Source organism: Eptatretus burgeri, chromosome 14 (genome assembly GCF_056783735.1).
Source record: "Eptatretus burgeri isolate ZD-2024b chromosome 14, Ebu_testis_v1, whole genome shotgun sequence".
Taxonomy (NCBI): domain Eukaryota; kingdom Metazoa; phylum Chordata; class Myxini; order Myxiniformes; family Myxinidae; genus Eptatretus; species Eptatretus burgeri.
Window position 1 is genome coordinate 62,737,910 of NC_140974.1, and position 22,270 is coordinate 62,760,179.

At 44.9% G+C, this 22,270-nt stretch overlaps 2 protein-coding genes across 8 annotated transcripts in view; one reads left to right on the forward strand and one right to left on the reverse strand.

Moving 5' to 3' along the window:
• Positions 1–22,270, reverse strand: part of LOC147013384 (ras-specific guanine nucleotide-releasing factor RalGPS1-like) — a 108,963-nt gene that overhangs the window by 49,442 nt on the left and 37,251 nt on the right. For all 6 annotated transcript variants that reach the window (XM_085855165.1, XM_085855164.1, XM_085855162.1 and 3 more), the window contains 2 exons: positions 2,687–2,824; positions 1,772–1,865 (listed from right to left, as the gene is read on the reverse strand). In XM_085855165.1, the coding sequence (XP_085711291.1) occupies positions 1,772–1,865; positions 2,687–2,824 (232 nt within the window). The remainder of the gene's footprint in view (positions 1–1,771; positions 1,866–2,686; positions 2,825–22,270) is intronic.
• Positions 8,620–21,794, forward strand: LOC147013385 (angiopoietin-related protein 2-like). 2 transcript variants are annotated; one of them, XM_085855157.1, is made up of 8 exons: positions 8,620–8,844; positions 12,526–12,618; positions 13,246–13,360; positions 17,458–17,978; positions 19,801–20,216; positions 20,855–21,048; positions 21,169–21,439; positions 21,562–21,794. In XM_085855157.1, the coding sequence occupies exons 2-8, from the start codon at positions 12,527–12,529 to the stop codon at positions 21,759–21,761; spliced, it is 1,809 nt and encodes a 602-aa protein (XP_085711283.1). In that variant the 5' UTR covers positions 8,620–8,844; position 12,526; the 3' UTR covers positions 21,762–21,794. The 2 variants fall into 2 exon arrangements, with proteins under 2 accessions (XP_085711283.1, XP_085711285.1); XM_085855159.1 differs by lacking the exon at positions 8,620–8,844 and having other exon boundaries at positions 12,512–12,618.

Here is a 22,270-nt window from a genome sequence, read left to right on the forward strand (position 1 = left end):
TAGAGAGAGAGGTAGAGAGAGAGGTAGAGAGAGAGGTAGAGAGAGAGGTAGAGAGAGAGGTAGAGAGAGAGGTAGAGAGAGAGGTAGAGAGAGAGGTAGAGAGAGAGGTAGAGAGAGAGGTAGAGAGAGAGGTAGAGAGAGAGGTAGAGAGAGAGGTAGAGAGAGAGGTAGAGAGAGAGGTAGAGAGAGAGGTAGAGAGAGAGAGAGAGAGAGAGAGAGAGAGAGAGAGAGAGAGAGAGAGAGAGAGAGAGAGAGAGAGAGAGAGAGAGAGAGAGAGAGAGAGAGTAGAGAGAGAGAGATAGAGAGAGAGAGTAGAGAGAGATTGAGAGATAGAGGGAGAGAGTAGAGAGAGAAACCATCAGATGCTTCAAACTCAAGTTATGATCTACAAAATGCTTTTCAAACGACCTTTGACAAATTCAACCCAAGATTGAATCGGTTCATATTTGTAATGCAGTCCATACTCGTGCCAAGTGTGTATGGAATCCCTTCAGTAGTTCACACGTCGTTGCAGTCACAAAAATCTGATACGCATGCGCACACACAGCCAGACGGACAACCCAGAAACATAACGCACGGCCAGACAAGTCTTCGGCTATGGAGGTGCGAAGAACGAGAACGGCACTCGGTAGAGCGCATCCCTCCACCAGGCTGAACAGTTGAAGTTTTGTCTCCCACTGATAGGGAGGATCCGGATCTGGACATGAACCAAAATCGAACTGGCTTGTTATCGTCACCTCACTAACTCATCCGCTAAGTTTTGTCATAACTCGTCCACAACTTCTTTTTAGATAGCGCGCTTCATATTTTTGGCACTATCTCTCAATGGTGAATGATCAATTAGAAAATTAAAAAACATTCTCGGATCCAGACGCAGGTCTTCAACAAAATCGAATCAATTAGTGCTTGTCACACACCCAACGTGTCCACCTAATTTCTTCTGAATCCGACCATAACGTTTTGACATATCGTGCTCACAGACAGACAGACAGACAGACAGACAGACAGACGGGGTGAAAAAAAACAAATCACCACCGTTCACCATCGGTTGAGGAAGTAAATTTAAATGGAACAACTACGAGGATTTGTTTTTCTACAGCATGCAACAAAGCTCAACTTTCACTTCAACCACACATTTTATTGCCCTTTTATCAGCTTGCCGAATCGTAGTTGGCTCGATCAGGAAGAGATTGAACAAACATCAAGAGCAAATTGGCTTCAGGAAAGCAGTGAGAGCTGGAGTAACAGGTGTGTCTGAACACGAGTTCAGAGAAACGCATAGCTTCCTGCTTGGAGATCCACCAAGGCCACTGAAGTTTCATAAAAATTGGTCGAAGGCTCAGGTACAACAGGACACGAAGATTAATACAAATTATCACAACGCCCTTGCCATAATGGTAAAGACTTATTACCATTACCTTTCTCGGATAGAAATGGTATAAAATTCCATCAAACGAGCTCCTCGCAGGTAATAACATTGCGTCGTAGCAAAAACTACATGAGAAAGTTGGAGGCAGTGCCTCATTATACGATCTCATGGCAAACCGAGCACTCGTGGCTCTCACGCTGCGACAACAACAACACAATACCCAAAGCAATGTCGGCTCCAAAAACTAAGCCGGTCACGCGGTGCGAGTTGTGGGTCGGGCAACAGGCAGACAAAGAGCAAGGAGGTTGAGGTTACAGAAGAGAGAAACAAACACGCACAGATACCGAGACAAAAGTTTGGACATCGACACAAGGCCCAAAAAAAGGCATCAACTTTCCTCACTTGTAATTTTCATCTTCGACAAACTTTTGCAGCTCCTCGATGTAACGCACCGAACGCAAGTACTTCTGGATGTGGCTCAAAACCGGAAGGTGATCTGGCAACAATGGAGGACGAAGTGACAAGGACCGCGCAATGGAAAGTGTCAAATGGTTGCCAGGAGTGAAAACATCATCAAACACAAAGAAACACAAGCAAGCAAACATGGTCATCAATCTCAACCAGAAGAGAGGGCCCAGCAACGATAAACAGATTACTTACTTACGTGATCAGTCCAAACAATACATTTATGCAGATGAAAGAACAACTAAACTTTTGCTGACCTTCGAGGGCATGCACGGGGGAGGGACGGGATGGGGGTGGGCAATCTAAACAAAGTCATTATCGTATTAATGACAAGCAGATGTTTTCTTTTTCTGGCCCAGCCGGAGGTAAAAAAAAACCGAAACTAACACATGGGACCCTCATTCCAACGTCGGCAACGAAGACGACGACGACGACGGATGAGAAATACTATCGGCAAGGAAAGTGACCTATCCTGCATCAGGTGCCAAGCGGAAGCAAAAAAAGGAGTTGGAAAACAAAAGAGCCATGACAGATCCGCGGTACACATATTTTCTAATAGCCAAACTGCTCCATACAAAAATGTTGGACGTCCTCCATTGTGTTGGATTTATTCTCATGTATCCCCGAGCACATAAGCTGCAACCAACGTACAAAACAACTTCCTCAATTCAAATGCTCTGTGTGCCTCAAACACAAGCAAATGAAGCAGATGTCAAAAAAAAATAAAAATCAAAACCATCTGTGTCAAGCTGCTCCGCACTCGTCTCTGCCACTACAGGAAAAATGGAACAGTGCAGGATCTGAGCAAGAGAACAAAAAAAAAAAAAAAGTAGTGAATGCGTTGACTGTTACCAAAGTGACAAGACTGCTGAAAGTCAGATAAGGTGCGGAGAATGTTGTTCATGTGCAAGGAACGCTGCTCGCTCTCCATGATGCCGTCCGACGGAGGATATGCTGAATCGATGTAGATCAGATCGGACAGGAAGATTCCTGCGGGAACATTTGGCACGTGAAATCAAACAATGGAAGGTGATGACGCCGCAACAGAAGGGCACCTCGGTTTACCAATGGATAAATCAGAAGGTTTATGCATCATGAGTCCAAATGCTATCCGTATGTCGGTTAAAATAAATAAATAAATAAATAAATAAATAAATGCTCGTTAAGTACAACTGAGCAATCTAACCAAAACAAACAAAAGGCAAAGGCACTGCATGTTGCAAATGAAAATGTATTATACGAGTGGATATACCAGTCAAGGATGGTTGATAGGATGGTATGGCACGTGATAAGACGGGAGGGTCATACGATAACAACAACAACAACAACAAAAAAACTTGACTAACAGAATAAACTAGAAGTGCCTTCGCTGACGGGTTGAATCAGAAGACAGCAAGTTGTACTTTACCAATTTATTGCGTGTCTATCCATTGTTGTTTGTGTGCGTTTGTCTTCGGTGTGCATGTATATATTTACCCCATGTGAAGTGAAAAGCGGGGTAAAGCAATTGGTTCACTTCTGTCTGTCCATCCATCTGTCCACAAACATCAGTTTATGATCGAGGAACAACTCATTGAAATCGAATGGCTATATTTTGAACATGAATCAGAAAACGAACCTGCAGTTTAGCAGTACTTTGGTTCCGAATTCGTCCCGATCGAGCATACGTACAAAGAGGAGCGAGATAAACTTTTCAGTCCGTCTTCCAGCCTGGCAGTCAAACAAAATTGAAAATCATTCCAAACAGGAAACGTTCTGTTTTTAAGGACGTCATAAAGGACACAAACAACAGGCACGAAGAACTAACGTAACGTGTTAGAGGTTCGTGTGATAGACACCGTCAGCGGCTGTCAACTTCTGGAATTAATATTTCCATACGACTTTTACGATCTCTATTTTATTTGAATTGAACTATACACTTAAACACTGAAGAACACAAATTGCCTTCTTGTTACTTACAAGAACCTCCAGTTTAACAGTACTTAGACATGTTAAAAATGGTGGTGTATAAGGCTGGTGTACAAGATTGCTTCAATGGTGCTAAACTTACAGAATTTTTTTGAAAACGATTGTTTGTTTTTTCAATCATTATTTAAATTGAAGTTTATACTTGAACACTGTGTGGGGGTATCGTGTCCAATCAACTCTCTAGTTTTCTATTTCTACGAGAAACATTACTTACTGCATGTAATTTTGTGGCTCCTTCTTTGTCCTTCTAAAAGGTTCCTGCTGTTATGGAATAATAAATGTTACCGTTGGAACCTCTCCATCAAGCTGTCATTCCCACTTCTTATTCAATCCGAAAGAAAATGGACTTTTAAAAGAGGCAACCCTTTGGATTAAACACACAAATTTTTGTTCCAACTCAATCTATTATTACATTTCCGACGGTACCATTGTCATTTTTCGACAACAGCAGGAACCCTTCAGAACGAAGCAGGACACACGGAGGGACGACGCTTCTTTTATTCATCGACGGAGACAATCCCAGGATTATTGGCCTTGAAGCTGCACCCGCCAGAATGTCGTGACGTCACCCAGAATGGTGAACACGTTGAGAAAAAGTCTACTTTTGACTGCGCCAAATGGAATGAGAGAGAAAGAGAGAAGAAAGGAAGCTGGACACACACATTCCATTTTACTTCTGCAGATGACGCCGAAGCCTCATTGATAGAAAGAGTTTTTGCAATGAATTTCAACGAGATGTCAGCATACACCAACATAAAATAAATAAATAAAATCGTACAATTCATTCAGCTGTTTAACCAATGTTTTCCCGGAACACCGTCCTTCGTAATGAGTCTCATCGTGCGAGGTCTCTCTGCTCAAAATGAAGTCCAAGATAAATTTTGATGAAAGTGCCCCTCCACTCCCCCACCCCACTACCCCTCCCCCTGTCCCACCACAAGACAATTTCTTCAAAATGAGTCTGAAAACCCATTCAGATGAGTCCACTGTGCAACAGCCATCAGCAACTCTAATCATATACTCCACAGAGTGAAATGCCCCATCACTGGGCCGATGGCTTTAAACGAATGAGAGCCGCTTGCTGTCACAAAAAAAGAAAACAGTGCATAACAAAAAGGTTTTAAAATATTATAAGCAAATAAAAGGTCCAACCATTCAGATTGAGTCAATATGCAAGTTATAAAGCAAAAATAAACTGCAGCTCCAGACACACAAGGAATTGTTCCGGTATGCTTATACCGCAGGCCGACTTGATCTGGCTCCACTACGGCGCAGCGGTCAGGCATCGTGACGCACCGCGGCTCCACGTCTGTACGGACAGACCAGGCATGGAAAATGACTGGGAGAGGCATGAAATTGGCCGACGCAGCAGGCCAGGCAGAGGCATTTTGCCACCGCTGAATCTAGGCAATGGAGGACCGGAAACCTGCCCGACGGGCAGGCAAGGCGATGGAAAACTGGAAACAGCTGCATCAAACCAAGCTCTGACAAGACACTTACATTTTTGGTGTTCTCCTGCACTCACAGTCTCAATTCCTTAATCAAGATACCACAGGCACCTTCTTCGCCAACAAGCACAAGATGAAACAAAACCCTGAAGAGATCATTTTTTTTAAAATAGCCCAGGAGACATTTAAAGACCCCCGAATGAGTGGTTTTAAACGTGGAAAGGGGAGGAATTGGAACGCCAATGACCCAGAACTACTGAGTGCATCGGAAAACTGGCACGAAGCACTTGGGGATATTATCCAAAAACTTAGGAATTATATTTGTGGGGGGGAAAAAAGTCCCTGGACCTTTATGGGTAGTCGAAAACCAGAATGACAGTCGGGTTGAATTGGGTTGTGTTGGTGTTCCAATGTGAACCCCTACCTCCTCGTCCTCCTCGTCCTCCTCCGCCTCCCTCTCCCCCACACCCACCAGGCTCGTTGTGCTCAAAACACAAGTTAAATTCCCAAACACAAAATGCTTGTATAATGTCCACCAAAGTCCTTGTAAATTTACCTTGAAAGTGCACGAGTGTCTCCCAATGTTTTGTCCTGCACGTGATGTGTACAAACTACTCCATGAGCCTTGCATCCATGAAATAAATAAATAAACAAACAAAGAAATAACAATTACATTCCATGCGCAGCAGAGTAGCAAAAAAAAAGGAAAGAAAGAACAAAGTGGTTTTTAAAAGTTTCGGACAAGAAGAACGACCTCAGTCATGGCCTGTGTCGGCCACACACGGCTCATCCGCGCACCTGTTTGACAAGTGTAACCATGTTGCCATTTCCTCAACAAAATCCACTGAAAAATGTTCAAGTTCGTCCTGAAGATAAACCTCTCAAAATGAGGGAAGACAGCAGGGAAGAGCAGGATGGAGCTACAAAACGAGCCGTTGCCATGGATACAAGCCAATCTCACAGCGGTCACAAACTCAGCATCCGCGTGAACTTCCGCGGCGATGGAGACGTCACATTTCACGTGAACCATTACTCGAGCTGTTGTTTCTGAATCGAGTAAATCCAGCCGGAGGTGACGCCAGACCCGTGAAAGGGATCAGGTTAAATTCAACTTTCAGCTCCCTCGCAAGCTCCAGTAACCCAGTCAACGGTTACATCAACTTCCCTCGCACCTCGAATGCTGGCTGAGGGCCAGCCCTGAGCTAAGCACTCAACGCAAGCACGAACTCGGGACCGGCAAAGTGCTTATTGCAGCATTAGGACGTCTTCTGCGAGACTCGTCCGCGTCTTTCTGTTGTCTGTCTCTGCACTTCTGGGATTCACAATTCACCAATCAGGACAAAAACAACATCATTAAAACATGACTTTGGCAAACGCTTGGTTTATGTGGAAAGGTAAATGGGGTCGGCCGGTTTGATTGTTCCGATCCGAGCATACAGGTCCTGATGCTGCAGGGATCCCAGGTTCAATTCCCTCTTGATTTGTCCACTCTGCACTTTGTTCTTTGGCCTGCATTTATATAACATGTACAAGCATCATGATACCGGGCGTCGTGGCGTGCGCCTGTAATCCGGCTACTTGGAGGCTTGGGTTGGAGGATCGCTTGAGGACAGGAGCTCTGCACTGGGCCGTGCTATGAGAGGGTGTAGAGCAGCCCAGAATCATGGCGAAACCCAATCCTTATCCCTGTGTCGTACGAGGCGACCAGGGTTGCGTCAGGAAGGGCATCCGTCGTAAAACCTGTGCCAAATCAGTATGCGGATCATAACAGATGATCCGCTGTGGCGACCCCTAACGGGAGCAGCCGAAAGACGAACAACAGTACAAGCATCATGATCCTGAGAGCAGCAAAAGAAATAAACAAATAAATAAATTTTTTAAAAACAGCTTTCATTTGAACAGTTCGTCATATTTATGACATTCTAATTGACATTCAGAACAATCGACAGAATAAATATGACGATGGCACAAAGACAAGTCACATCACAGAGCGAGGCTGACTTTAAAAATACAGATGCAACTAGAAGGGCACTCGGTGGAGCGCATACCTCCGCCACGCAATGTCTGATCCATGAGAACATATCGGGCCCAATAACTTTTTTGAAACATCATGCTATATATCGTTTTCGGCCCTATCTCTCAATGGCGAAGAATCATGTCCACAAAGTTTCTTCCGGATCCGTCCATAACTTTTTGAGATTTCCTGCACACATACAGACAGACAAAGCCAGACAGACAGAGAGGGGTGAAAACATAACCCCCTTCACCTTCATGGGCGGAGGTAATAAACCCTGAGAATTATGCGCTCAGACAGTCAGACACGCAGTAACCCTTTGTGTGCACACACCCTGTCGTCATCTTTCTTCCTTGTCCCAAACCTTTTAGAGCATAGATCACCCATGATGAGGTGTGAATGTTTGTTGTCGAGAAGCAACCATGGAAAGGTCACCACTCTGTCACAATACTCGACACTGTAATAACCAGATATAAATTGACAACATTTCATATATACACAACAGCACAACTGGACCCTCTTCCAAAACAAAACTGTGCACCAACTTTATAATCATACGCCTGGGAACACAAGATAGCTTCTACGCGTCTAAAAAGTCATTGTAGAAATTTCAAATTTCTGAAACCATTTTCCAACTCTGATCAGATGCAATAAGAGATGGGCCTGATTGTCAGATAAGGGTAGTTGCAGGAAGCCAGATGGGGTGTAAGGTGTGGGGCGTGGGGGTTCGAACGAGGGAGCCAGAGGGATGCGACAAGAGAGGAAGGAGCTTGAGGGAATCAGAAGGAGATGAGGAATTGACGGGGGTGGGGGAGAGGGAGCCAAAGGATTGCGAGGAAGTAAGGAAGCCTGCAGAAGGATGTGAGATGAGGTGGAAGGAGAGGGAAAAGTGAGGGAGTCTGCAGGAAGATGGAAGGAGAGGGAGAGTGAGGGAGGGAGCATGTAGAGGGATTCGAGTCGAGGGGAAAGAGAGCGCAAGGGAGTCAAAGGGATACAAGGAGGTGGGAGAATGAGGAAGCCAGAAATATCAGACAGTGGTAGAGGAGAGCATAGAAGCTAGATACCAATGGGGGAGAGAGAGAGAGAGAGAGAGAGAGAGAGAGAGAGAGAGAGAGAGAGAGAGAGAGAGAGAGAGAGAGAGAGAGAGAGAGAGAGAGAGAGAGAGAGAGAGAGAGAGAGAAAGATAGAGAGATCCAAGCCAGAAGGATAGAGGACAGAAGGGCGTGTTGAGATGCGAGTGGAGGGGGGAATGACGGAGCTGGAGTCATTTTGAGGAGAGTGAAAAAATAAACGCAATGACAAGAATGGGCGTGTGCAATACTAGCCTGGATGTGGAATGAAGCGAGGGAGGAGGGTGGTAAGGGAAAGTAGAAACCAACAACATGCTGCCCTAGAAGCGGCAGTGGCAGAGAAGAGGAAACGTGCACAGAAAATACAGCCAGAAGCATCCATGGCACCTTCTGCTGGAGCAACTCACTAAATCAACATTTCCTTCGTGTTACAAAAGCTGGGATCATCATCAGCGTACCACGGCCAAAGCTAACCCGCCACACCTGGCTGGACTCCACTTGATCTTGAAGGTAAGATTTTATTTAACGTTTCTACCGATTCTATCGAAATGGGATCGAATGCAAGCTTTGATGTCGAAAAACAAAAATTAATCGCCGAGTAACAAGAACCGACAAGAACCAAAAATAACGAAATATAATTCCACCCTGATGTGCAGTAATTGTGAGATTGACGATCGCATCAAATTTTTCAGAATGTAACACCAACCAATGTCGATTTTCTTTAATAACTTCCTTAAAAAAAAAAATATAATAATAATAATAATAATAATAATAATAATAATAATAATAATAATAAATAATAAATAAATAAATAAATAATAAAACTTTTAAACCAGCAATGCAAGGACTGTTTCACTCACTTAACGTGTCCCTCAATTTCAACTGCCCGACCAGTTAGTGTAAGCAAATCAAACAAACTTTCCTTCAACTTTAAAAAGCATGAAGGTTTCTGATCGGTACGTACACCTTAACGGCTCGGAACAAAGCTTCATTAAAACCAACAACAATGATCGGCAATAGATGATGATAATAAGAATAATAATAATAATAATAATAATAATAATAATAATAGCAACAACTATAACGGCACTCAGTAACCTCAGCAAGGCTGAACAATTCAAGTTTTGTATCCCACGAGGCCAGATATACATCCAGACCTCAAACAAAATTGAATCGGCTTGTTCTCATCACTAACCAACTCATCGACCAAGTTTTGTCATAATCCATCCACAACGTTTTAAGATGTCCTGCTAACAGACAGGCAGACAGACAGGCAGAAAGAGGTGAAAACATAACCTCCGTCCACCTTCCGATGACGGTGGTGATAATACAATAAATCAATCGTCATCGTGTATGCCTCACAAACCTTTTTTGTCCCCCCAGAACAAACATCCAATTGACTTATCCCCTTTACCAGAACCCCAAAACCCAATGACCAAAATGGCCTCCCTCCCAAGGAGAGACAGCTGACAAGGCAGAGATAATTTGGGATTGGCAAGCGATCTTCACGACACATCTGCATCAAGAGGCAAAGCGAGGGAGTAGACCGACAGCGACTCACAATCGGCCGAGACGAGAGACGAGTGGCACGACGGCACGAAGTCATGATCGAAGGTTGACCGCAAACAAAGGTCTCCTCTTCCACCATCCCATCCCTTCGCCCCAGTTATTAAATAATTTAGCGGGGAGTAACATCAGCTTCTGATCCAAATTTAGCAATTGCAAGGACATCCTTCCTTTCCTCTTTTCCCTCGTGCACAGAACATTTCGCTCTTCCAGTCGTACGTTTGAAAAGCTGTGCCGGCACAGATTACGTTTTCTTTTCTTTACAAGATCGAGGCTCATGGAAGAGCAAGGTGACGGAGAGGACGAACTGACCAGTGGGGAAAGAGTTGGACAGGATAAACAAGGGAATGAACAAATAGATAGAAAAAAATACATAAAGAGGAGAGAAAGCAGAGGATGAAACACTAACCTCCTCGTGTGAGCATTGGGTTGGGGAGGCCTAATGAGAGTAAATACAAATTATTGGTCAGGATACGAGATGAAGTGAGATGGCAGTGGACTGTTTGCTTGAAGTCCTGGAGGGAAGAGTGTTAAGGAAGTCCCTAGAAGGTGGATCCACATACGAGTGAAGTGAGGAATAAAAAAAAATTGCCAGAAGGAAAAGGGGGGGAGACAGGTAGAAAAAAGAAGCAGGCCACAGACCTGTCTGTGATGAGTCTTGTGCCTCGGCCTCATCATGGGAGATTATAATGTCGAGAGCTTTAGATTCCACAGAATCCAACAAACACAGATGTTTTGCTGGGGGACCGTCACATAGGGGAGAGTAGTGCTACATTCAGCTAAAAACAAAGGCCTTGTAGACTGTCAATAGCTCAAATTATTTATTCCTGGGAAAGATTTGGGATGATGGAGGAAGCTCAGTCAGTGGTTGGCTTTGCAACATGGTCTGCCCAAGACAGGGCATGGCTGATTGTGAGGCTTAGGAAGTTCAAGAGACCAAACCTCTTCCAGTGGCAGACTATGGAAAGGGATAGGACGGTTCATATGACGATCCTTATAAAAAAAATGACACGATGAGACAGATTTTCCAAGATGTTCCACTTATGAGACCAGCAATGAATCATTTCCAGATAAGTAGACGGTGAAACTGCTGCCATCTGGGTAGCAGAAGGATGAAGTAATGTACGAGAATGTGAAGTCGCCTTGTGGCAATCCAGCCTCCATTGGGAAAGGCGAGGAGAGAGTTCCATTAATAACAAGGCATCGACTGCGCAAGTGGAGGAAGTCAGAAAGATGTAGGAAGGTGTTCTCGAATGCCACCGGCAGAGACCTTAGCGAGAAATGCAGGATGCCAGACTGTGTCGAAGGCCAGAGATTTGTCCAAAGAGACTGTCCAAAGACCTCTTGTTTGAGATCAAGTAACATACATCAACCATTGCTGACGGGAGCAGCGGCACGTCCAGAGTCGAGTGACCGGGACGGAATCCAAACCAGATGTCAGAGATCAGGCTGTTTGAAAAATAGGAAACACTACATCAGATATTTTTTCAGATAATAAAGTGTTCGAGGTGCCTGGATTAGAAGAGTGCGGCCTATATACAGTACCATTCTTACTCCAACTACATCGTAGGTATGGTTGAACTAATGCTGCTGAAAATTCCTTGCCAGCTCATTCAATAAAATGCGGAACATGGCAATGAAAGCACGACAGCAACCCCAAAAGTAGCTATGTTCAAGTAAACATTTTGTTTTTCACCATAATTTTGCTCGCAACTCATGGACGGACACACACGCACACGCGTGCACTCAGATTACAATAGCCTATCCTGTCCTTTGGGAACAAGCGAGACTAATGAGCACGGCTGCACTCTTAAAAGGAGCCGAACGTCAACAATTCTTTTCCTTTTTTTTTTCCGACAAATTGTTCGGAGCTCCAATTATGTATCTGTACTTTTTATAATATTCAAGCGACGACTAAAGGACTAATGTGACTCCAAAAAACATTTCCTGCATGATGAACCTGCGGCCAAAGATAATTATCAATGAGAAAGGTTTATTCATAAAATAAAATAGAGAGATTTGCCTGCAAATAAGATAGGCTGCATCGAGCCAATAAATAAATAACGAGAACAATATGTTTTGGCACAGCAGGGGGTACGGCACAAGAGGAAAAAATTATTGGGTAGGGAAAGGAACCCTTCTGGTCCTGTCTGGGTGTAGAAGAGGAGGATTGGGGAGGGGGGGATGGGATGGGAAGGGTTGGAGGGGTTAACGTTTCTGGCACAAGTTCATGTGACTCATGGTCTTGCCTGCAAAACGGAGCTCAATGTTCTCCGTTACGTTAACTCAATAAGCCAAACTCATTTAGCCAAAATGTTGGCCTCAATCCCACGGAGCAAACTAAAAACAAATGAATCAAAGTACACAAAGACAGCCTGTCAAGAGCAAATTATCCAAGCGAGCACCCCTGGAGTATTAACATCAGCAGATGTATAACATCTTGGAATTAGCAATTGCAAGGACATCCCTCCTTTCCACTGCCCTGCCTGGCATGGTGCCCGCATTATCAAATGTATATCTCGAAGGAAACGTCATGGGGAACCGGTGTGACAGTGGAGGGCATCTCGGCGTTCCGGGTGATCCTTGAGAAAGACGCTTTCCTTTCTCCGAACGCGTGCCCGACAGGATGGGCGCGCTTTCACTGTGGTGGGCACTAACCATCGCCATAACTGCCTCGGCGCAAGACTACAAAGACACCTACAGGGTCGCAAACTACAGGTAAGCAGCACCCATTGCTTGGCAGGGGGAGAAGGGTTACACAATGGTGGAACATTCCAAGCTCGGCCACTAAACTCCAGCGCAACATCTGCCTCGGCACGAACAAACAATCTTGCAATAACTCCTGCCCTAACTGCCTCTCATGCAAAGCTCGTTTTCCATCGAGCGGAGAGTGGAACGGAAAGCGGAATGAAATGTGCCAGATCTCATTTGGTTCGAGAAATAATGGGGTGGCAGAAATGGAGCCAGCGGACTGTCGCACCTGCAAAAGTGTTCAGGGGAGAATGCATGGGGGGGTTCAGAGCTGGGCGAGCCATCCGACTTGGACCGATTAGGAGCTCGCTTTGCAGTCTTCCCCATTCTCAATTTTCACCACCCTCATTCTCCCTAATCACCTTTATCGACTCCACGGAGCAAGTCCTTTCCCCCATATAAATGTCCTCCAAAGGAAGGGAGGGAGGGAGGGAGGAACTGAATAGACATTTCTCAAATTCTTTTTTTTTTGCATTTCACCAAACACTAACAAAGGGCAAATACATTTGCATTTGAACTGTTGCCTCGAAACAAATCCTGCAAATGCTCGTGGTACAGAGGAAGATGCTAAACGGTGCGGTCTTGTCTCCACAGCATCCCCCGGAGGAAAGCGAGCACGCACGGCAATGGTTGGTGTGCCTACACATTCAACACTAAGGAACATGCAAACCGGGAAGATCACAGCGGCTGCACCTGTGCGATGTTCTCGGTAAATCTTCACCCAACCACTACGTGTTAACCATCTGTCAATCATAGTTTGGCTGAGCTGCAGGATGGAGTTCTTCACACGAGGACGCTTTGAGTATTTCTCTTCATTTGCAATTTACTTCCCCACAATTATGCAGGCGAAGTTTAAGGGGGAGGAAAAAAACCCCCAAAACAAGTCAACTTCATGTACCATTGAACGGCGCAGGCCTCACATCTTCCTCTCACCAGTCAATTCCATTTTGACTCCATCGGCTCCATCGTTTGTGATGGACCAGTTTGAGCACATAATTTATGATACTGGGACCTCAGGGTTCAAATCCCTCATACCAACATTGATTTGTCCATCATCATCTCCTAATGCCCATGTCCCGCATGCAAAATATTTACACCACCTTCTCCATGAGCCATTAATCACTAATATAATACATGGGTAAATTTAATAATTAAAGTGAATACGGTTCTCCGGGAAGGAAGGCCATTATACATCGACGTACTCTCCCTTGCACATCCACACATTTCAGGCACCGCTACACGAGGTGGCGGATGTCCTTGTAATTAAATTAAGTTCCGTGGTAGTTGGCCCATTCCTGCACTGCCGCTTGGACCTCATCAGTGACTGAAGTGTCGACCTCGGAGAGCTTCCTTCACCGGGCCAAACGGATGGAAGAATCTGACAATGTGACATGGGACTGGAAGGTGAGTGGGGAAGCAGTTCAAAACCATGTTCTTCAATGTTCTGAGCAAAAGCCCTCACCGTGCGTGGGTGCGCATAGTCATGTCACACGATGACCCCAAGTGGCGAGGGCCCCGCCATACTTTGTGTGTATTGTTGGTCTCAACTTGGTTCACAGACTATGGTGCACTTGTTACCGTTTCATCATTCACAATGAACTGGGCGACAAGAACACCCTTCCGGTCCCAGAATATTGTCATAATTACTTTCATGATGCTTGGACATGACTTGAACCTTTTTGTTGATGGTGACGACGAGCGTTTCAGAACACACTTTGTAGGAACCCAGACTTTTGTGAAGTACTGTGTGTACAGTACCATGAAGACAGATCCATGATGGCAACTAAGTGCTGTACCCGTACATGCCCATCCTCACGTATCAGTCTGACTGACAGCAGAAAACACTGGTCTTCCAGGACGTTGTTCATCGCACACATTCGTCTGTCTTTTACAAAACCGCTCACACCATCCATGACCTACTGTTCGTACCGCAGTATGCAGTACATTCGTTTTCCGAAGAATACCACAGTTTGATACTTTAAAGCAAAAGCCGGATGACTCTTCGCTGCACTTGCATTGCGATCTTGTAGTGGGCAGACAGCTTTACACTATACAGCACGGTTGCCTTTCTCTTCATCATTACTCATTTTGACTCTGTGGATACAGCTGAATCAAAGAATGCCAAACCAATGAGATCCTCATTGAGAGACCATAGATGCAAAGCAAATTTAGAACAAGCCGATGTGAAAGTGTCGGTCACATTCTCGTACGTCACAAGATATTGTATGAAGTTAAGGTCATTGCAAGGAGCAGAAATGGCACGAGCAGCAGTGAACCACGCCCTACATTGGACTCAAACACAATAGATGTAGGACGTCATGGAGTTCTCGCCTTGTGTTGGCTTGGGATCCTAGTGTCCTGAGTTCAAATGAACAACAGGTGGGGTTGACTCAGTCTGTCATCCTGCAGAGGTCGGCAAAATGAGTACCCAGCCTGCTGAGATGATTGAGCCATTCAGGTATCTTGCGTCGGAGTAGCGACCCGTTTAGGATTGTGCACAATAGCCCAGAAGACTGCTTCGGCAGCACCAACGCTCTGTACAGAGTATGGCCCCAATGGATGGATAGCTGGATGGAGTCCTCTTTCCTCAGAGCCAGTGAGCTCTCTCTCTATCGAGTGCAGCCTGTGGCTGCTGGTTGCATCATTGGTTGGGACGCGGCTATGCCGCTGATGCAGTGTCCCCCCTTACCAGGACGCTGGTACTCATTTTGCCGACCTCGGAAGGATGACAGGCTGAGTCAACCTCCTGGTGTATTTTAATTCAGCGGCCAACAGGGCTTGAACTCAGGACCCTAGGATCCCAAGCCGCCACCCGAACCACTAAGCCAACACCAGGCTGGCCAGTGAGCTAAGACCGTTTACTAAAGATCCTGATCTTAAGCACATATAATGCCGTGGCCAATCTTACATACATGAAGATGGACTCCAGAGCTATAAAGGCCACTTGACAAGGAAAGATGCCACCAAAAAAAAGGTTGTGGCGAGTTCAAGGAGTTCTTGATAATCTCTGAGTTGGTTGACCTGATAATGGCTTGCAGCACATTCAGTGACACTTTCCTCGACTTCCTCTGAGGCTTCTGCTTCTTCATGATCAGCTGCAGTTTCATTGCTCGGATGATCCATGTATTCCAAGCAATGCTGGAATTGCTTGAAAATTGCAACATCTGGACGAGAGGATATCTCATGACTGCATGAGTGTCTTTGAGACCACATGCCAGTACAAGTTCTAAGATATGATATCGACATGCCAAATACAGACTTTTATTAAATTTTTGTTCCGACAGCACACATGCTACATTTCTACAATGCAAGCCACAAGTTAAAACTTCAACTTCATTGAGGACCCCCTAAATGTTAATCAAAACTGATGAAAATTGGTGTGCATCATTACCTCCGCCACCAAAGATGAAGGAGGTTATGTTTTCATCTCTGTCTGTCTGTCTGTGAGCAGAAATTCTCGAAAAAGGTTACGGATGGATTTGGACCAAATTTGGTGGACAGGTTTGGGTGTGTGACAAGAACGAATTGAATCGGTTTTGGTACAGAACCGAATCCGGATCTGAACACAATAATTTTTTTTTTTAAGTGATTCTCACCATTGACAGATTATGCCAAAAACGATACGTAGCAAGATTTCTCAAAAAGTTGTCGGTGGGTTATGACGGAACTTGGGGGATGGGTTGGGTAGGTGACACGAACAAACCAATTGGATTTTGGGTAAGGTTTGGATTGCAGATTCGGTCCATCAGTGGGATACAAAACGTAAACTAGTGAAGATCCGGATGTGGATTTTAACTACAAACCTATCAGCTTACCTCCATTCATCACCGAGATCGTGGAATCCATCATCACAGTTGATATGAAATCCTTCCATTTCTCCAATGTCATCTCAGATCACCAATTTGGTTTCAGACCAAGTCACTCCACCTGGACATGCTGTTTCTACTCACCCAACAATGTATGGAGGCTCTCAATGTCATACATGATATCGGGGTCATCTCTATGGACATATCTCATGCTTTTGATACAATCCAGCATCCTGCCTTGCTTTCCAACCTCTCTGCCTATATCCAAGGCCAACTCCACACATGGCTCACTAACTTCCTCCACACTCGTAGCCAACATGCATGCCCAACCCTATTCCTCATCTTCATCAATGATCTCTCTGACCCTCTGGAAAATCCTCTCCATCTATTTGCTGATGACTCCACCCTGTGCCATGACATCCCTCATCCTTCAGACGGGAGGGCTGCAGCCCCTTCCCGCTCTTCAGAAGTTGACAAAATCACAAGATGGTCAAACACTTGGAAAATGGCTGTCAATCCTGACAAATCTCACGACCTCTCCCCAAAGGACTGTCTGGCAACACCCACCCCTTCCCCGCCCCATCGACGTTCTCAATACTCTTGAGGAAGTTCAGTGATTGAAACTCCTGGGTCACACTATCAGGCATTATCTTTCTTGGGCAAACTACATTTCAAATCTGGCTTCCAAAGCCAGCCCCCGACTGGGCACCCTCCACCGTACAAAGTCATTCCTTGGCACATCTGAACTCATATCCACCTACAAGGCCTTCATTCGCAGCTTTACAGAGTACTGTTTTTCCCTCTGGGCTGGCTCCCCTGCCTCACATCCTGCACAGCTCAATGCCGTGGATCCGTTCAATGCACCAACACGAGCTCTTACACAAGCCTCAACTATGTATACAAAATAATAATAACAAAAAAAAACTATGCGTACAAAAAAAATGTCAGAGGTTACGTTTCATCCCCCCCTCCCCCTCTCCCATTCTCGCCCTCCCCACAGGATAAACCGTTGCAAATCGAATCGAGTAGACAACATCATCAGCTTGCATCCCTAAAGCTGCAGCTTTCCATGCTGGAGGAACCCGAACCAATCGTTGCCTTAGGAGGCGGAAGCAACCCATGGGGCCGTGCAAGCGCCTTGGGAATTCTACCACATGCATGGGGAGCCGGAGGAATGGTAGGCAGAGTCAAAGGAAAGGTGTACGAAAGCACAGGGCGGACAAGCTTCCTTGGTGCAGGGGGTGATTGGGCCCCTTCGAGAACCACAGGGTCTTCAAGTGGCGGCGGAGTGGCGAAGGAGGTTCAAAGGCTACGCAGTGTGGAACGGGAGTTGTCCAGACAGTTAACGGCACTTTATGCCCAGCTTCTGCACGAGATGGTGAAGCACAGCGGCGACGGTGGGGGATTCACGTCGCAAGATGGGACGAGCCGGGATGTTGGACAGCGTCTGAGTGAAGGACTTGGCGAGCATGACCTCGAGCTGGCTGGACTCACAGGCTTGCAGCGAGGACTAGAACAGGGGTAACCATTTCTATTTTAACTACTTATTGGTGGGGAAAAAAAGTTTTTAACAATCTGTCCAATCATTTTCTGCTATTCTTGTGAACAATCCACCACAATTTCATTTTGCCGTTCCAAATCCACCCACAAACTATCCTCACTGACTGTATCCCCTGTATCGATTGACAGATAATTAATCTATTCTCCTTGGTGTGTGCGCTGCCTTTGCACAAACGCTGTCAATTTGTCAGCCTGCTCCCCTCTGTCGTTCAGCTCTTCCATGCTACTTAATCTCTCCAGCTGCTCTGTCGTACAGGGACTCCTGATGACACCAAAACAACAATATAAATTACAGTATTAAAATGTGACAGAGATCGAACCCAAAACTAGACACCATGAAGTACCATGAAGAACGAGTCTTGCTGGTGAAGAGTAAAGCCGATCTGCATTGGTAGATAGGTCAAAAAATGGATGAAATCAACAGGCCATAGATTGAGTAATGCGAATCACCGTGAGAAGTACTCATTTGCTTTGACGAAGGGTTAACGCCAGAAACGTCAGCTTCTCCTTGCTTCCCATTGCGGTTAGCATACCTCCATCAACGCTCTGACTTCATTCATTGAATTGTATCGCTTGCCAGTTTGACAGTTTGCAGTCCAGGTGTTTTCCATCTTTAGAGCCAAATGCTCTGGTGGATTTGGGGTTGATAGCATCATCACAAGTGAACAGGAATAAATTTTTTAAAAGGCAAAAATGGCGAGGAATTCTGCAACCTGGCCAGATTAAAGCATCTTGCATGAAACTCTGTCCCAAGAAGGTTAATTGGTTACACTATAACCTCAGCAAAGGTTTATCAAAAAAAAAACATATGGAGGAGGTCAAGTGTATGGAAAAGATGGAGTGTAATAAGCTCCATAACAGCTGAGAGTACACCAGTGGGAGAATTGCCGAGTGAGAGCCCTCGTCATCCCAGATCCAATTGCTGAACCCTCCACATCCACTTTGGCCGTGGTGAAGCAACTGTTGCAATTTCAAGCCGTTGCAACGTTATATCACCCACAAGATAAGCTACTCAAAGTTATGCTCGTTAGACTCCAGTTTGTGTACAAAAATGATGGAAACAATAAAGTGCACTTTAAACTGGAGGGTTCATAGAACACCTTACCCCATGCTGTCTTGAGTAGTCAGCAGTCTGTGAGCAGCAAATTTGATTGGTTGTGATGATGTGAAATGCCATAATATTTTGTCAATGTACTGCCAAACGGAAGGGTTTTGAAAGTATCAAAAAGGCGATTTGTGTTCTCGTGTTTACGTATATAACTCGATTCAAAGATGTAATTTTAACAGTTGTCGACAAAAAAAAATCAGAAGTTTACCAACGTTTATGCAGCGTCTTTTACACCACCTTATTTAATACAAGTGAATTATTCGTGCCTGTTGTTTGTGTCCTTGATGACGTCCTTAAAAACAGCAAGTTTCCCATTTGGAAAGATTTTCAACTTTGCTTGACTGCCAAATAGGCAGACAGCCCAATATATATATATATATATATATATATATATATATATATATATATATATATATATATATATATATATATATATATATATATATATATATATATATATATATATATATATCTCACTCCTCTGTGCATGTGCGATTACAAACAGCCAAACTGAACCAATTGCTTCATGCTGCTTTTCGCTTCGTGTGCGTGGGTAATAATGCTTAAATGATGGCAACATTCCGAAGCACAATTCAAAAGCGAAAACAAAAAACAAACCTCGAATTATATTTCATCCATTCTTTTGCTTTCCTAACACCCAACTCTATTTCGCAGGCACAATGATCTTCTAAGAGTCGTCGTCACTCATTCAGTCCTACTCGATCGATTGAAGCAACAATGGCAGGTAAGCACAGAACACGCTCCACCACGACAACATCGTCCTCAATCACCCTTTCGCCACACCGTTTCCGAGCCTCTTCCGCCAATTGCACGCTACACCAGACCTCGCCAGCGACCGCAGACCGGTCACACTCCGGCTCATCACCACACTAGGCAGCCGGCACCATGGCCGGCAAACGATTTCGGAATGAGATCTCGACCAGCTCAGCCACCGATCGCAGCAAACAGCAACAAGAAGAAGAAAGCCAACATCATTGAAAAGGGGCCAAGGAGAGAGCGACCATCAGTTGGACACGTACGCCCGGCTCAGCGGAAGCCGTCGGAACCAAAATGCAAGAAACAGATTCCAGGTGAAACACGCCACCTCGGTGTCCTGTGCTTTGCTCCATAACACCGTCACATGTAATCTTCTTCTCTTCTTGGCTTATTTTGATATGCAAATTAACCGTGACACAGCTGAGCTACAAGATAAGACTTGCAGTAGATTTGAAAAGATAATACCATTTATATTCCAGTAACATCTGTTATAAAGCCCTTTGATTCCAATGGCAGTTAAATACACATGAAAACTATGCTGATTACACACACAACCATAACTATCTACCACACAGATTACCAAAAGTATTTGGACAGCACAACAAAATACAACGTGAACCATCCATAGATTTACAAAGTCAATCATTCTGCATGTCAATATTTTTCCCATATTGCAAAGCAGCAAGTCCTTAAGAAATACTTGTAAGCAGGTATTGAAATCCAACTCAGAGTTATTTAGGACCAAAGAGCCAAGAGGTAAATAAAGAGTTGAAAGAAATGTCCATTATTTCATAGCAATTAGGATCTTGATAATACTATTTAGTTACATGGTATTGATCGTCACTGTTTTCTACTTGCAATGGTAGTGGCATAGCAACCTGACATCCACATCAATGGTATGCGATTGTATATTCACGACACACATCACCTGACCCTGTACCAACCCCATCAGGGCCATGGCGAGACTGCCACCAGGCATGGGAAGCCGGCATAAGGACCAGCGGCGTAACACTGCTGCGACCAGTGTCCGATAAAGCTCCCATTCGTGCCTGGTGTGATCATGACCGGGATCCAGGAGGATGGACTGTCATCCAGCGGAGAGAAGATGGCTCTATCAACTTTGACAGACCGTGGAAAGCTTACTGGGTGAGACGGCACAAACCACTGCATTCCTCAAATCACAAAATCCTTGCAGTTGAACAAACAATTCAATGTCATAATTGATTCTTGACCCTACACCTTCATGGCCTCCTCCACCCCAATAAGCGAGGCTTCGGGTCCCCCCGTGGGGAAAACTGGCTGGGCCTACAAGCGATGCACGCATTGACGAGCAAGGAAAACCAAAGGCTCATCATTCTGCTGGAGGACTGGATCGGCCACCACACAGTCGCAGAGTACGGCAGCTTCCGAGTGGGATCGGAGGTCGAGAATGGCAAACTTCACCTGGGTCACTATCGTGGAACAGCCGGGGATGCACTTGGGGTGCACGATGGACGTCCGTTTTCTGCTCGAAACAGAGACAACGATGCCTTTGCTGGCAAGTTTGTTTCACCATGTTGCACGCTACACCTCGACACCTTCCAGCACAAGTTGGACATCCACTGTAATGTTTCCCCGGCTGACTCAGACCCTCTCATTTGTATCCTCTCCCCATGACAGGTAACTGTGCGACGAAACAGCGGGGTGGTTGGTGGTACAACGCATGCGCACAGGCGAATCTCAATGGAATATGGCACCAAGGGGGTACGTACAACGGCGGTGAGCAGCTTGGCATATTCTGGGAGCCCTTCCACGGCACGGCATACTCTCTCAGACGTGTTGTCATGATGATACGACCAAACCCAAACTTTTACCACTAAAACGCATTCTGGGACAAACCAGAACTGAAGGAACTGCTTCTGCTGTCATTCTTTATCAAACACCTCACAATGGTCATTAAAACAAGTTCCATTTTCTTGAGACATCTCAACCATGCAATTGTACATTCAGTACATTCAGTCGACCACACTATTTCTCTGTTGGACCAAATACCTCAATGACAAACCATCACCGTTTGATCCAAAATTTGCATAACATCATTCAAAAAAAACATTCTTCATGAAGCAGAGCTTTATAAAGATCCTAAAAAACATATAATGGATTTAGGATAAAATATAAAACAAAAACCATAAAAAATAAAAAAACATGACAAAACCATAATGCAGAAAAGTCCGTGAGAACCATTATCTGTCGACCAGACGAAGTACATTAAAATCATTGTCATACAATGGATTCTATTAAAGATCTCTGATAGAGAGATGGAGTGAGAGAGAGAGCGACAGATGGAGTGAGAGAGAGAGAGAGAGACAGAGAGAGAGAGAGAGAGAGA

Excerpts from the sequence above, each read along its gene's own strand:
- LOC147013385 (XM_085855157.1), top strand. The coding sequence starts at position 12,527 with ATGGGCGCGCTTTCACTGTGGTGGGCACTAACCATCGCCATAACTGCC. Across the intron at positions 20,217-20,854 it reads ATGCAAGAAACAGATTCCAG|GGCCATGGCGAGACTGCCAC; the intron begins GTGAAACACGCC and ends CAACCCCATCAG. Across the intron at positions 21,440-21,561 it reads AGACAACGATGCCTTTGCTG|GTAACTGTGCGACGAAACAG; the intron begins GCAAGTTTGTTT and ends TCCCCATGACAG.